The sequence below is a fragment of the Anomaloglossus baeobatrachus genome, chromosome 3 (assembly GCF_048569485.1).
Source record: "Anomaloglossus baeobatrachus isolate aAnoBae1 chromosome 3, aAnoBae1.hap1, whole genome shotgun sequence".
NCBI classification, from domain to species: Eukaryota; Metazoa; Chordata; class Amphibia; order Anura; family Aromobatidae; genus Anomaloglossus; species Anomaloglossus baeobatrachus.
This window is the reverse complement of record NC_134355.1, coordinates 101,705,254-101,721,198: the sequence shown is the minus strand read 5'-3', so window position 1 is coordinate 101,721,198 and position 15,945 is coordinate 101,705,254. Positions and strand designations below refer to the sequence as shown.

The window sequence follows — 15,945 nt, the reverse complement described above, 5'->3', positions numbered from 1 at the left end:
CCTGGCACACCTGTTGAGCCGTAGCCTGGTGTCGCAATGCCCAGGACGCACCCACGGCTCTGGTAGAATGGGCCTTCAGCCCTGATGGAACCGGAAGCCCAGCAGAACGGTAGGCTTCAAGAATTGGTTCTTTGATCCATCGAGCCAGGGTGGCCTTAGAAGCCTGCGACCCTTTGCGCTTACCAGCGACAAGGAAAAAGAGTGCATCCGAACGGCGCAAGGGCGCCGTGCGGGAAATGTAGACTCTGAGTGCTCTCACCAGATCTAACAAATGTAAATCCTTCTCATACCGATGAACTGCATGAGGACAAAACGAAGGCAAAGAGATATCCTGATTAAGATGAAAAGAGGATACCACCTTCGGGAGAAACTCCTGAATGGGACGCAGCACTACCTTGTCCTGGTGGAAGACCAGGAAAGGAGCCTTGGATGACAGCGCTGCTAGCTCAGACACTCTCCGAAGAGATGTGATTGCTACCAGAAAAACCACTTTCTGTGATAGTCTAGAAAGTGAAACCTCCCTCAGAGGCTCGAAGGGCGGCTTCTGGAGGGCAACTAGTACCCTGTTCAGATCCCATGGATCTAACGGCCGCTTGTACGGGGGTACGATATGGCAAACCCCCTGTAGGAACGTACGCACTTTAGTAAGTTGTGCCAGACGCTTCTGAAAAAAGACGGATAGCGCCGAGACCTGTCCTTTAAGGGAGCCGAGCGACAAACCTTTTTCTAACCCAGATTGCAGGAAGAAAGAAAGGTAGGCAATGCAAATGGCCAGGGAGACACTCCCTGAGCAGAGCACCAGGATAAGAATATCCTCCACGTTCTGTGGTAGATGTTAGCGGACGTGGGCTTCCTAGCCTGTCTCATGGTGGCAACGACCCCTTGGGATACTCCTGAAGACGCTAGGATCCAGGACTCAATGGCCACACAGTCAGGTTCAGGGCCGCAGAAATTCCGATGGAAAAAACGGCCCTTGGGACAGTAAGTCTGGTCGATCTGGTAGTGCCCACGGTTGGCCGACCGTGAGATGCCACAGATCCGGATACCACGCCCTCCTTGGCCAGTCTGGAGCGACGAGTATGACGCGGCTGCAGTCGGATCTGATCTTGCGTAGCACTCTGGGCAAGAGTGCCAGAGGTGGAAACACATAAGGGAGCCGGAACTGCGACCAATCTTGCACTAAGGCGTCTGCCGCCAGAGCTCTGTGATCGCGAGACCGTGCCATGAAGGTTGGGACCTTGTGGTTGTGCCGGGACGCCATTAGGTCGACGTCCGGCCTTCCCCAACGGTGACAGATTTCCTGAAACACGTCCGGGTGAAGGGACCATTCCCCTGCGTCCATGCCCTGGCGACTGAGGAAGTCTGCTTCCTAGTTTTCTACGCCGGGGATGTGAACTGCGGATATGGTGGAGGCCGTGGCTTCCACCCACATCAGAATCCGCCGGACTTCCTGGAAGGCTTGCCGACTGCGTGTCCCCCCTTGGTGGTTGATGTATGCCACCGCTGTGGAGGTGTCCGATTGAATTCGGATCTGCCTTCCTTCCAGCCACTGCTGGAAGGCTAGTAGGGCAAGATACACTGCTCTGATTACCAGAACATTGATCTGAAGGGTGGACTCCTGCTGAGTCCACGTACCCTGAGCCCTGTGGTGGAGGAAAACTGCTCCCCACCCTGACAGACTCGCGTCTGTCGTGACCACCGCCCAAGACGGTGGTAGGAAGGATCTTCCCTGTGATAATGAGGTGGGAAGAAGCCACCATTGCAGAGAGTCCTTGCCGTCTGTGAAAGGGATACTTTCCTGATCAGGGATGTTGACTTCCCGTCCCATTGGCGGAGAATGTCCCATTGAAGTGGACGCAGATGAAACTGCGCAAACGGAACCGCTTCCATTGCCGCCACCATCTTCCCGAGGAAGTGCATGAGGCGTCTTAAGGAGTGCGACTGACCTAGAAGGAGAGTCTGCACCCCTGTCTGTAGTGACCGCTGCTTGTCCAGCGGAAGCTTCACTATCGCTGAGAGGGTATGAAACTCCATGCCAAGATACGTTAGTGATTGGGTCGTGACAGGTTTGACTTTGAGAAGTTGATGATCCACCCGAACGTCTGGAGAGTCTGCCTTGACAAGTAGATCGTCCAAGTAAGGGATCACAGAGTGTCCCTGTGAGCGCAAGACTGCTACCACTGCCGCCATGATCTTGGTGAACACCCGTGGGGCTGTCGCCAGACCAAATGGCAGAGCTACGAACTGAAGATGGTCGTCTCCTATCACGAAACGTAGACGAAACATTGGTGCTCTGTAGCAATCGGCACGTGGAGATAAGCATCTTTGATGTCTATTGATGCTAGGAAATTTCCTTGAGACATTGAGGCAATGACGGAGCGGAGGGTATCATCCGGAACCGCCTGGCCTCCACGTGCTTGTTGAGCAGTTTTAGGTCCAGAACGGAACGGAAAGAGCCATCCTTTTTTGGCACCACAACCAGATTGGAGGAAAACCGTGTCTTGTTCCTGAAGAGGAACAGGGATTACCACTCCTTCTGCCTGCAGAAGAGCATCGGCTCGGTGGGGAGGTGGGGACGTTCTGAAGAATCGAGTCGGAGGACGAGAACAGAACTCTGTCCTGTGCACGTGGGCACACTGTCCCTCACCCACCGGTCTGGGACCTGTGGCAGCTAAATGTCGCCAAAGGCGAGCGAGTCTGCCATCAACCGCGGATGCGGAGAGATGAGAGAGCTGAGAGTCATGAGGAGACCGCCTTGGTAGCGGTTCCTCCGGCTGCCTTCCTTGGGCGTGATTGAGCCCGGCCGGAAGCTGAGCCCCTCTGAGGCTTTTCAGCCCTTTTGGACGAGGACAATTGGGACCTGCCCGAGCCTGGGAAGGACCGAAACCTCGACTGTCCTTCCAGGACAGCATTAATAGGGTAAGTCGCAATGCAGACATTGCGAGGTTACGGACGCCCCTGCGGCACAGAAGTACATGTGCTCAAGACCAGCTGCGCAAGAACAGCTGAAAAGCTTAGGGTGCCCATACGGCTGTGAATGCCGGAGCAACCGACCCGCCGATAGCCTCATAGACAGATTTCAACCAGAGTCCCTCTGTCTGTCAATGGCATCTTGAAGTGAAGTCCCATCTCCACTGCAACTATGGCTCTAGCTGCAAGCCTGGAGATTGGAGAATCCACCTTTGGACCCTGGGTCCAGCGCTTTACCACGTCAGGGGGGAAGGGATAACGTGTATCATTAATACGTTTGGAGAAAACGCTTTTCTGGGAAGCGTGGTGTTCCTGGACTGCTTCTCTGAAGTCAGCGTGGCCAGAACAATACTCAATATACGTTTGAGCTACTGAAATGGGACTTCTCCTGCTGTTTGAGCTGAGGGAGAAAGATCCAACATTCCATTGATGGACGCTATAGGATCATCCCTTATGGCATCACCATCCGGTGTATCCGGATTGAGAGCGGTGTCAGGATCAAAGTCCTGATGAGCTACGTCTGCCTCATCATACAGAGAGTCTCCCTGGGACCCCCCCGGAGCACCGATTTTATTCCAGATGAGGGTGGCCAGGGAGCAATGATCCAGATTGCCCATGGCCTGTCCGGACTGCAAGTCTCTATCCCAATGCAACTCCGTCCCTGTCCTTGGACAGGGTTGAGAGGTGGTTCCTTTGGCCACGTCAAGTAGAGACCCCGGCTGACCAAGTGCTACAGGGGAGCATTGCACACAATGGGGTTCAGTGCCGTGGAACAGTATCTGCAGTAGAAACAGCAACGAAAGCCTGTGTTGCTTATATGTTGCTGCCGACTAGCCATCTAGGAGTATAGAGCCAAGAATGGCGACCGTACAGTGCAATGTATAGCATACAAGCATAAAGTACAAATGAACACTGCAGCACATGTAATACAAGCAGCATAGAAAGCCTGTGCCTTGGCACCCCTGCTTTTCTGCTGCTGTAGACTAGCCATCTAGGGGAATATCGCCCAGAATAGCGACCATACAGTGCAATGTATAGCATACAAGCATAAGTACAAATGAACACTGCAACACCTGCAGTACAAGCAGCATAGAAAAAAACCTGTGCCTCAGCACCCTTGCTTTTCTGCTGCTGTAGTCTAGCCATTCTATGGGGAATATAGCCAAGACTAGCGACCGTACAGTGGAGTGTATAGCATACAAGCATAATACACATGAACACTTCAGTACGTGCAATACAAGCAGCATAGAAAGCCTGTGCCTTAGCACCCCTGCTTTCCTGCTGCTGATGTGTCGCCATCTAAGAGGGCATATAGCCAAAAATAGCGACCTATGCAGTGTAAGCATAAAATACAAAGGACAAATGCGGTATTTAGTGTCAGCACTTCAGGTGCCGCTTACCGCCCGCCTATAAGCGGGTGTGTGGTCACCCTAGTCCTGTGCCTGGTTGCCCAGAGTCCGTTCTCTCAGCTCGGACTGCAGTAATGGCTGCCGGCGTCCTTCTCCAGCTCGTGTGAGTAGGGGCGGGCCGTGGGCGTGCCCCAAGTCAGAGCGGGAAACCAGCGTCCCACAGTGTCCAGTGAGAGGGCTGGAGCATGTAAATAAGGCTCCAGCCCTCGGCGCTGCTGATTGTACAGCGTCTCTCCCCTACCCTGATTGACAGGGTGGGGGCGGGAACGAAGCGGAGCTAGGCCGCAAAAGCCGGGGACTGGATTTATAAGCGCCGCCGCCGTAAAAGCGCGGTCGGCGCTAAGTCCCCGGCGCACTACAAGTCCCAGCCGCGCCGCCGCTCCCGGAGCGTCCGGCGCGGTATTCCCAATACATAAAGTCACTCAGCTAGGCTGCAGTGACTGTAACCCTTTACTGTCCCCGGCGCACTAGCACACCCAGCAAGTCTGGAGTGTGCTGTGCCTGTGTGTACGGGGACACAGAGTACCTGAATGGTGCAGGGCCATGTCCCTGAACGGTACCCAGCTCCGTATCCAGCAGGTTCAATGGGTCTGTGGATGGAGCCCGGCCTCAGGGCTTTGGGGCCGGTAAGATCCCACTTCCTCAGAGCCCCTCAGGGGGATGTGGAAGGAAAACAGCATGTGGGCTCCAGCCTCCGTACCAGCAATAGGTACCTCAACCTTACAAACCACAAGCGGGGTGAGAAGGGAGCATGCTGGGGGCCCTATATGGGCCCTCTTTTCTTCCATCCGATATAGTCAGCAGCTACTGCTGACTAAACAGTGGAGCTATGCGTGGATGTCTGACCTCCTTCGCACAAAGCAGAAAACTGGTGAGCCAGTGATCCCACTGGGGGTGTATAGCCAGAAGGGGAGGGGCCTTACACTTTTTAGTGTAATGCTTTGTGTGGCCTCCGGAGGCAGTAGCTATACACCCAATCGTCTGGGTCTCCCAATGGAGCGCCGAAGAAAAGCCGATTTCATGCGCTCTGCATGCTGTCTCTCCCATAGACAGAGCGGGACCTGCATCCAAAGCGCATGAAAGAAGTGACATGGTGCTTTTTAGAATTCAGCGCATCGGCAGCAGCCGAATCGCTGCGCTCTAATACGACACGTGGGCATGGATAATGCACAATCTTCATAGATTGTGCTGGGGACGCAGGATGCATGCAGTTACGCTACAGTGCAGAACGCAGCGTAACTGCATGAAAATACGCTACGTGGGCACATAGCCTTAATCAGCAGTAGATTATCATTACAGGACTACTTGACGTGTTGCAGGTAGTGCAGGCAGGATATTCATGAGCTCTGTGTAACTGCTAGATCTGCAGCAGAGAAAACATTAATTTTATCAAAATGACAGCAAACAGCTTCTGGAGGTCACCTGAGCTGTAGTATGTTTGTTTAAACGTAATAAGAATATCTGTGTATGTAAATAATCAAAATGTAGATTTAGATGCAAAATTATCTGTCTGTCTATGTAGCCATTGCCCAGACCTATAGTATAATTTAAAGTTGTATAATCATGAAGGAGTTAACCAAAGATGAAGCCAGAATACGAAGCTGTAAGAAGTGTTATCAGTAATGTTCACATAGAAGGAATGTACGGGAGGGCAGGAGTGTGATGTGAGAAATCGGGGAGTGAAAGCACTCCTTGTTAGCTTCAAGGTTATTCATGCTTACGGTATAATTTGATCTATCTTATTAAACTAGTTCAGTTGGTGATGCTGGCTGAAAAGAGAGCATGTCTGTGTTCTTTGTCTTATATACATTGATATATATATCTATATTGGCACCGATACACAGCTAATATGGCATCGTCTCTGGATATCCCAAATGAGGACTCCATTAGCAGTCTTCAACGCAAATTCCTCCCTTGACAGTTTGGCGCACCAGCGTGGAGCTCCTTCAAGGACGCATTACCGACCTGGAGATACCGATGGTTTGGACGTCGCAGACTGAGATCTCCCTCTCCTCCAAACAGGCTGATCACCTCCGACCCCACGGGTAAGTGTTACATACTGTGTATTCACTACCGTTGTGGTTGGTTTTGGAGAGGAGGGAGTGATGGGCTGTGTGTCCATATCGGTGTTAAAAGGTACCTGATTGTGACTCCGGGGTAGTGCCCGCTGGAGCTCAGAGCACGATCCCAGCCCTGAGGTGTGGATCGAGTGTCACACGGGATCCAGACGACGGTTGTTAGGGCAGGAAAGACGGTGGTGGCTGGATATAGCTAGTTAGACTGACCCGGTCTGTAATTAACGACGCGGGGGGGTTCCCATGACTGAAGATAGGGATTAGGACATTAAATTTGATACAGTTGCTCAAGTCCGGAGGGAATACCTTTTGTACCCCTCCTCCATATCACGAGATACCCTTATTAGGGGGTTCCCGTGGCTGAAGATAGGGATTAGGACATTAATTTTGGTGCAGCTGATCAAGTCCGGAGGGAATACATTTTGTACCCCTCCTCCATATCACGGGATACCCTTATTACTATAATTTTTGACCAATCTTTGGAAGATCAGTGACCCATTTTTTTTTTTTGGGAAGATCTGTGACTAAAGTTTTGGGCTAGTTTTTGACCAAGCTCTGGAAGATCAGTGCTCTAATTTTTAGCGAGATCTGTGATCAATTTTTTGAAAGATCAGTGGGCTAATTTTTAGAAAGATCTGTGACCAGGTTTGAGAGAGATATAGCTGAGGAGTTGCCAGCTAGTATAGAGGTGTAGCCTTAAGTTCCGGCCGGGCTTTAACGCTTACACCGCATAGTCATATTAGTGTAATCCAAACAACACCAAGATAGTAAAAATGTTCAGAACGGAGAAGACAAGGTTAAGAAAGCTGAGGATTCACAGTGGATTTAGTAAACATTCCTTAGGGAGGGGCACATGCTGGAGACAGTTCAGCTCTGTGACATGCCCCGGAGATTTCCAGAGTATTATTTGTTGATTGATGCTGAATTGTTTAACAGCATAACGCAGATATTGCTATCAGAAAGATATATTGAGGTCAAAGAAAAGGATGAGCGAGGAGATGTTGTGTTTTTCTATATGTTACCCGAGTCTGAGGACAGATCTGAGGGTCCTCCGGCAGGTTGTTTTGTTGCTGCCCCACAACCTGATCCCCATTCTATTCCCCCTGTCCCAGAGCTGCTCATAGATGCTGCAGTCACTAGATAGCATCCTTTAACTCTTTCCACACTCATACCCCTGGTCCCTCCCATACCTGCAATGCCGTCTCTCCCCTCACCGGCCAGTCTGCCGTCACGCTCCCCAGTTACCAATCCCCTCCCCTTGGATCCCCCTTTTTCCCTTAGGACACATAGTGAGCCTTACCCCGAATCTAATGAGGAACAGCCCTCATTTACATGTCCCCTTAAACCCAATCCAGTCAGCGACATTAATCCCCTGCCTGCCAGATCCCGACATTAACCCTATGTGATTTTATAGGAAGATGCTACAGGTCCATCAGTTATATTCAGCTGCTCGAAGGACCTGGATAATCTCACCAAAGTAAAAGCAGGAGGTAGTTTTTGGCCCTTAATGGAACCCCATCTCACAATGCCCCCAGGCACTGATGACACCACTTTCCAAAGTGGACAACAGTATTGTGCCGCATTAAAAAGATGGGCTCAAGATCAATTTGTGTATACAACCGCGCCGGTGCAGCCCCCACCACAGCCCATGCCCCGAGAGGGCCCAAACCCCATATACGTAGCTCCCAATCAACAAAACCAGCAGAGCCAGCAACAGAATTGTTGGCGTTGTGGTCAGTTTGGTCACTATCAAAGAAAGTGTCACGCCCACAAATCTCAGTGTTTGGCTAGGTACCCTCGAAACCGTAACCAAAACTTGCAGCACACAAACCCCTGTAGATTCAGTAATAATGTACCTGAAGCCAGGTGTGCCTTTTCCCAGAGTATAACAGTATCCCTTTAACCAAAGATGAAGCCAGAATGTGAAGCTGTAAGAAGTGTTATCAGTAATGTTCACATAGAAGGAATGTACGGGAGGGCAGGAGTGTGATGTGAGAAATCGGGGAGTGAAAGCACTCCTTGTTAGCTTCAAGGTTATTCATGCTTACGGTATAATTGGATCTATCTTATTAAACTAGTTCAGTTGGTGATGCTGGCTGAAAAGAGAGCATGTCTGTGTTCTTTGTCTTATATATAAAGATTTGATTTCGATTTTGATTTATTGGTGCCAATATATATATAATTATATATATATATATATATATATATATATAATTATATATATATATATATATATATATATATATATATATATATATATTATATATATATTGGCACCAATAAATCAAAATCGAATCTTTGTTTTTATATAGCGCTAACATATTCCGCAGCGCTTTACATACAGCAGGAACACTATGTTTTTGGATACACAGCTAATATGGCATCGTCTCTGGATACCCCAAATGAGGACTCCATTAGCAGTCTTCAACGCAAATTCCTCCCTTGACAAGCTCAGTGACATATCGCTATATCTGTCTCTACATTATGCTGCTCTCAGATGGGGGAGCAATAACCTGGAGACAGATTCCCTTAAGGACTGCTTTTTGCACTTACATATTTTGTCTTGGGTTGGATATCAAACAAACCGATAAAGAGCATGCACAAAGGACCACAAAAGGAATAAAAATTCTATTTTAATCACTTAATATAAACAAGCTAAAATGTGCTATTAATTACCTTCTATTCGGTCATTTTTCCCCATTAAAAAATCCTCCGTATAGGGCGTCATATCAAGTCGCAGAGGGAAAGAGAAATGTGTATTGACCTTTTCTTTCATCATCGTCACCATGTTAAATGTGTACCGCATTGTGTTAAAGCTTAATATCCTAGGCAGCTTCTTAAAACATGCTCTGAAATAAATAGCACACAATAACTCAGCTATACAAATATAAAAAAAAAGATACAACTGAAGATAAGAAACTTGGAACCAATGTGTATGATGGGAGCTATGAATGGCCAAATAGACAAGAACAAAGTGACAAGGTAAGACTGTTCACATAAGCTATGATCTCGGTCAGGTGTCTGGTGATATGGTCGACTATTGCGGTGAGTGCAGGGTGCACGGGATTAAAAGCATAGACAAAAGGTATATTTAGAGAGGATCCGTCAGCAGGAGATAAGAGGAGAGTCATCGGTCAAAGACCAGAGGCCGGAGATTGGCAGGGAAATCGGAGGCAGCATAGCAGAGCTGGAAGTGCAGTGCCCGCCTTGCTGCACTTATAATTAACCCTTTAAAAAATTACCTTAGTGAAATACTACAAGCAGGGTTGGAATGTAAAACATTATAGGAGTTTTACACTGATGGCTTTAATTCGGGGTCCTGGTGACAGGTCCTCTTTAAACACTTATCTAGCAGGAGCCGAACTGCTCTTTAAAGAGAAGCTGATGACGCATGTGTACAATCGTGGCTGGATGCTCCAAGACATTAGCACATGGTGGATGCTTTCATTACTAAAATGCACTTTTTATCTTCTTGCTGGAGTCCCATACGCTGCACAAAGGAAGGACTAACCTTTTCTCTGCTCGCACCTTCTTTCCACACTGAGAACACGTGTACATGTTGTCACCTTCCAATGTGTCTTTGATAGTAACTTCATCCAGGGATTCCTGGGAAAAGGACGACATAATATGTCATGACAAACAGGCGACATAGAATATACGGTGTGGATGAATGAAATGCAGCAAGCTGTGTCAATATTCATTCATTAAATAAAAGTTATACTTAGAAAAAGTAGTTCAAAACCCCTTTTAGCGATTTACCAATGAACAAAGCAACTCAAGACAAGAAAAAGTCCTCTAAAGTCCTATTTAGAAAGTTGTGTATGTTTTGTTACTCAATATATGGGCCGTATGACTGTAAAATAAAATATCTTCAGCCTATACTTGTGTACATTATATGCCAGCTACACGGTGCCCATAAGTGGCCTATATTGGAATGAAAGGCAGTGGTGTACCTAGTGGGCTGTGTACGCAGAGAGACATCGGAGCTCTACCCTCTCTTACCACTCTGTTACAATGAAGAATACGGCAGCTGTATTTTAGCCTTGTACATATCATGGCTGATAAAACAATGTGCAGACAAAGAAAAGAATGAGGTATGCGGAGCGCTCGGCTACTCACATAGATGTTTTTCATGTCCGCCACCTGACATCTGACCGTGTAGAATTCTTCAGCTGTTTGACTGACATGTTCACAATCCTGAAGAAGGAGGTGAAACCGGCATTACATGGAGGAACACACATGCAAACGTGCTATAAGCCACATCAATTCTGCAGTGCTTCACTGTATTTAACATATTGCATCGTTACATTGCCTGGTGGATCTCAGACACGAGCGATACTAATCCATACACAAAGCTTTCCTGACAACATGCAAACAATTCATGCAACAGCTTCTCCCAGCAATCACCCCGAGCCAGATGTGAGAAAGCACACACTAGTACAAGAAGCCTTTTCTTTGTGGTTCTGCCCACTTTTTGGAAACATTTTTGCAGCATTGAGCATCATACCATCAGTGTATATTTCCCCTTAGACTCTCAGAAATTTTATTATTATTATTATTATTGTTTATTTATAGAGCACCATTGATTCCATGGTGCTGTACATGAGGGGGTTACATACAGAATACATGTACACGTTACAATAGACAGACTAGCACAGGGGGAAGAGGGCCCTGCCCTTGCGGGCTTACATCCTAAAGGATTTTGGGGAGGAGACAGTAGGTGGGTTGTAGGTGGGGCGGCAGCTCCGCACGGTGGTGGGGCGGCAGCTCCGCACGGTGGTGGGGCGGCAGCTCCGCACGGTGGTGGGGCGGCAGCTCCGCACGGTGGTGGGGCGGCAGCTCCGCACGGTGGTGGGGCGGCAGCTCCGCACGGTGGTGGGGCGGCAGCTCCGCACGGTGGTGGGGCGGCAGCTCCGCACGGTGGTGGGGCGGCAGCTCCGCACGGTGGTGGGGCGGCAGCTCCGCACGGTGGTGGGGCGGCAGCTCCGCACGGTGGTGGGGCGGTGAGGTCATTGTAGATTATAGGCATTTCTGAACAGATGAGTTTTCAGGGTCCGTTTGAAGTTTGCAAGTGTAGTAGATAGTCTGACGTGTTGAGGCAGTGAGTTCCAGGAGACTGGGGATGCTCGGGAGAAGTCTTGGAGTCGGTTGCATGAGGAGCGAATGAGAGAGGAGGATAGAAGGAGATCTTGGGAGGACCGGAGGTTACGTTTTGGAGTGTAGCGAGAGATTAGTTCAGAGATATATGGAGGAGACAGATTATGGATAGCTTTGTAGGTCAGTGTTAGTAATTTGAATTGGATACGGTGGAAGATTGGGAGCCAGTGGAGGGACTTGCAGAGAGGAGAAGCGGGGTGGTATTGAGGAGAGAGGTGGATCAGTCGGGCAGCAGAGTTAAGGATGGACTGGAGAGGGGCGAGTGTGTTAGCAGGGAGACCACAGAGGAGGATGTTGCAGTAGTCGATGCGGGAGATTATGAGGGCGTGCACTAGAATTTTTGTAGATTGGGGATTGAGAAAAGGGCGGATTCTGGAGATATTTTTGAGTTGAAAACGGCAGGAGGTGGTGAGGGATTGGATGTGCGGTATGAAGGACAGGGCAGAGTCAAAGGTCACTCCGAGGCACCGAACTTTGGGTGCTGGGGAGAGCGTGATGTTATTAATTGTAATGGATAGATCAGGTGGAGAGTGCAGGGGAGATGGAGGAAAGATGATCAGTTCAGTTTTGGCCATATTGAGCTTTAGGAAGCGAGAGGAAAATTTTACATATCAAACAAAGAAGAAGAGGACTTACCAAAGACACAACGTTATTCGTAATTACTCCTCCGAATAAACTTTTGACAGTGTTTTTCTGTTGATTGTGTGGGAAAAACAAAGAGGAAAAAGTTAACAAAAACTCTTCGATTTTATAGATCGTATTTTCCGGTGTATAAGACGACCCCCAACTTTTCCAGTTAAAATATAGAGTTTGGGATATATTGTATATACTGGAGTGTAAGCGGACCGAGTACTGTCCCCATTGTTTAGCGATGTCCCCTGCTGTAATGTCCCGTACAGTAATGAGCACATTGTTTTATAATGCCTGCCTGCTGTAATCTCCCCATTGTATAGTAAGGTGCCCTGTCATTAAGCCCCCGTCACATTTAACGACTTATTAACAACTTACCAGTGATCCCGAAAACGATGCGCCCGATAAGGATCGCTGGTAAGTCGCTGGTGAGATGTCACACAGTCAGACCTTACCAATGACGCAGTAATGATGAGCAACCTGTATAGGAGGTTGTTGGTAGGCGTCAAACACAGCGATGCGTCCTGCCCAGCAGGACATCGCCTTTGAAGAACATGGTCCGGACCATTCGTTAATGACTAGAGATCTCACAGCAGGGGCCTGATCGCTGGTAGGTGTCACACATGACGAGATCGCTGGTGAGATCGTTGCTGCGTCACAGAAACGGTGACGCAGCAACGATCTCGTTAGCGATCTCATTGTGTGTGACAGGGCTTTTAATGTCCCTTGCAGTAATGTCCCCATTGTTTAATAATGCCCTCCTGCTGGTTCCCTTCTATCCCCTATCATGCAGTTGTTTAAACACAATAAAAGATATTCGCACCTCTCCTCGGTGCCCGCGGTGCTGCCAGCTGTTTCTTGCAGTCCACACACAGACTCCTCTGTGATAGCATGAACGGAGCGGCCGCTGCAGGATGTTGTCATGCCTTTACGGCGCCACAAAGCATTCAACTGCAGTAAAGCGCATCCAATACACAGGGCTGCCGCTACTGTCAGTGCTTTACTGCAGTTGAATGCTTTGTGGTGCTGTAAGCCATTCAACTGTAGTAAAGCCATGACTACATCCTGCAGCGGCCACTCCGTGCACGGACGCGATCACGGAGGAGTCTGTGTGCTTGCTGACTGCAAGAAACAGCTAGAGGCAACGCGGGCACCGAGGAGAGGTGAGAATATCTTTCATTGTGTGTAAAGTGATGACACTCAGCGTATAATATGACCCCCAACTTTTGAGAAGATTTTCAGGGGTTAAAAAGGCATCTTATACGCCCAAAATTACGGTTATAGAGATAATGTTTAAAGTAAAACTCACCAACTCAGGAGACATTTCTTCAATCTTTGTTATGAGGTCAGTGAAGAACTCGGTCATGTCTTTCTGTTCTCCGGTGTTAAGTGGCTGCTTGTCCATGGTATAAGTCTTACAGAAAGGCCTGGGGTTATAAGCTTTACATTCACTCTCCTATAATAAATGCATCCATTATTAAAATTAAGCCTCAGGTGTACGACATCTTAGACAATCAAAAGATGGCGATGGTCATGCTCCCTGAAGAAGTTGTGACGAAACGTACGTTGGAAGCGTGGGTACGGGACAGAGGTATGAAGTGCTATTTATAAGCCTTTACTTTATTCTATTGTACCGGGAATTGAAATCCTCCTTGCTTGTTTTCCTCAGCAGCTATCAGCCTGTTCTTTGCAGCGTGTGCACATTATAGTATCTATATATACCTCTTATAAATCATGCTCCATTCTTAATCACATTTGTATTACACTTTGAGCAAATTTTGTGCTCCCCCTGCTGGTGACTGCACTTGCACCTTATATTCTTGGTTTTCAATTGGGAAGAAATTGTCCTTTATATTCATCCAGTATATTTATGAGCACTATGCACTTTATATTTATAATATATTATATACTTTGGATGTATTAATTAGACTTTTTCTATCCCATATTGACTTAACATTCCTCTGTCCCTCCCCCTCTATACCTGTTGGTACCCTGCAATATTATGTATTTTATGTGATTGATCAATAAAATTGTTATGCTTTGGCCGTAAACTTTGTTTTTTGTTGGATATATATTTTCAGTTATTGGCCTTTATGTATTTAAAAAGGTATTCTGTGGCCATCCTTAATAACTAGAAGATAAAGGACTCATATGTACAATTCATTTTATGCATCAAGTCCAACAGTTCAGTAAGTAAGCGCCACCTAATGGCGGTAGAACTTTATTAAAAAGGCTGATATCAGAAAATTATAGTTTAAATCAGAATTATTTTTGTTAAGCTTTTATTTTCTTAAATTAAAGCAAAGTGGGGTTTTTTTTTGTTTTTTTAAACATCTCAATCCATTTGCAATGGTCACACTGGACATTGGACTTTTTTTAGGCCATAACTTCAGGTTTCAGGAACCACATGTACAGAATCAAGAATTTTTTACTAGTCAAAAAATTGCTAAACTAACTCCACTTACCATTAAATATGTAAACATTTTCTGTAATTCCAGTAAGGTAGTCTTATGTTTAATATCATCTGAATACTATAAAAGAGAAGGAAAAAAACCAAAACTATTTAATGATGTATAGTTACAAAAAAAGAGAATTTTGTTACTTACCGTAAATTCTTTTTCTTATAGTTCCGTATTGGGAGACCCAGACCATGGGTATTTAGCTTCTGCCTCCGGAGGACACACAAAGTACTACACTTAAAAGTGTAGCTCCTCCCTCTGAGCCTATACACCCCCTGGTAGCCAGTCCTAGCCAGTTTAGTGCAAAAGCTGAAGGAGAATAGCCACCCACAAGTAAAACCGAGTAAGAACCGGAACAACCGGAGCCTCTGTCCACGACAACAGCCGGTGATAACACACGGAACAAGAAAATTGCCAACAGGCAACAGGGAGGGAGCTGGGTCTCCCAATACGGAACTATAAGAAAAAGAATTTACGGTAAGTAACAAAATTCTCTTTTTCTTTATCGTTCCTTTGGGAGACCCAGACCATGGGACGTCTCAAAGCTGTCCCTGGGTGGGAATAAACAGAAAAAACTAAGAAGTAGGCGGAGCCTAACTTCACAAGTGGGCGACAGGCGCCTGAAGGATGCGTCTGCCCAAGCTCGCATCTGCCGAAGCATGAGCATGCACTTGGTAGTGCTTCGAAAAGGTATGCAGGCTAGTCCAAGTGGCAGCCTGACAGACTTGTTGAGCCGTAGCCTGGTACCTAAAAGCCCAAGAGGCACCGACAGCTCTGGTCGAGTGTGCTTTGATCCCCGGCGGGGGAGGCACCTGAGTACTCTGGTAGGAGTCCGAAATGGTCGATCTAATCCAACGGGCCAAGGTCGGCTTAGAAGCAGAGAGACCCTTGCGCCGCCCTCTGGTTAGCACAAAAGAGAGGTGCACCGCCTAAGCGCAGCGGTGCGAGCCACATAAATCCGGAGAGCACGCACCAGATCCAGAGTATGCAGCGCTTTCTCTAAGCGATGAACAGGGGCCGGACAGAAGGAAGGCAAGGAAATATCCTGGTTAAGGTGGAAGGGAGAGACCACCTTAGGAAGAAAGTCCGGGGTCGGACGGAGAACTACCTTGTCTTGGTGAAAAACCAAAAAAGGTGACTCCGAGGAGAGCGCAGCCAAATCAGAGACTCTCCTGAGAGAAGTTATGGCAACTAGAAAGGCCACCTTTTGAGAAAGACGATACAAAGAAACCTCCCTAAGAGGCT

The 15,945-nt window shown here is 47.7% G+C and overlaps 1 protein-coding gene across 3 annotated transcripts in view; it reads right to left on the bottom strand.

The window, feature by feature from the left end:
* The window catches only part of USP34 (ubiquitin specific peptidase 34), a 386,361-nt gene that overhangs the window by 143,375 nt on the left and 227,041 nt on the right, over positions 1-15,945 (bottom strand). For all 3 annotated transcript variants that reach the window (XM_075339351.1, XM_075339349.1, XM_075339350.1), the window contains 6 exons: positions 14,707-14,772; positions 13,551-13,697; positions 12,248-12,304; positions 10,574-10,651; positions 9,966-10,060; positions 9,131-9,303 (listed from right to left, as the gene is read on the bottom strand). In XM_075339351.1, the coding sequence (XP_075195466.1) occupies positions 9,131-9,303; positions 9,966-10,060; positions 10,574-10,651; positions 12,248-12,304; positions 13,551-13,697; positions 14,707-14,772 (616 nt within the window). The remainder of the gene's footprint in view (positions 1-9,130; positions 9,304-9,965; positions 10,061-10,573; positions 10,652-12,247; positions 12,305-13,550; positions 13,698-14,706; positions 14,773-15,945) is intronic.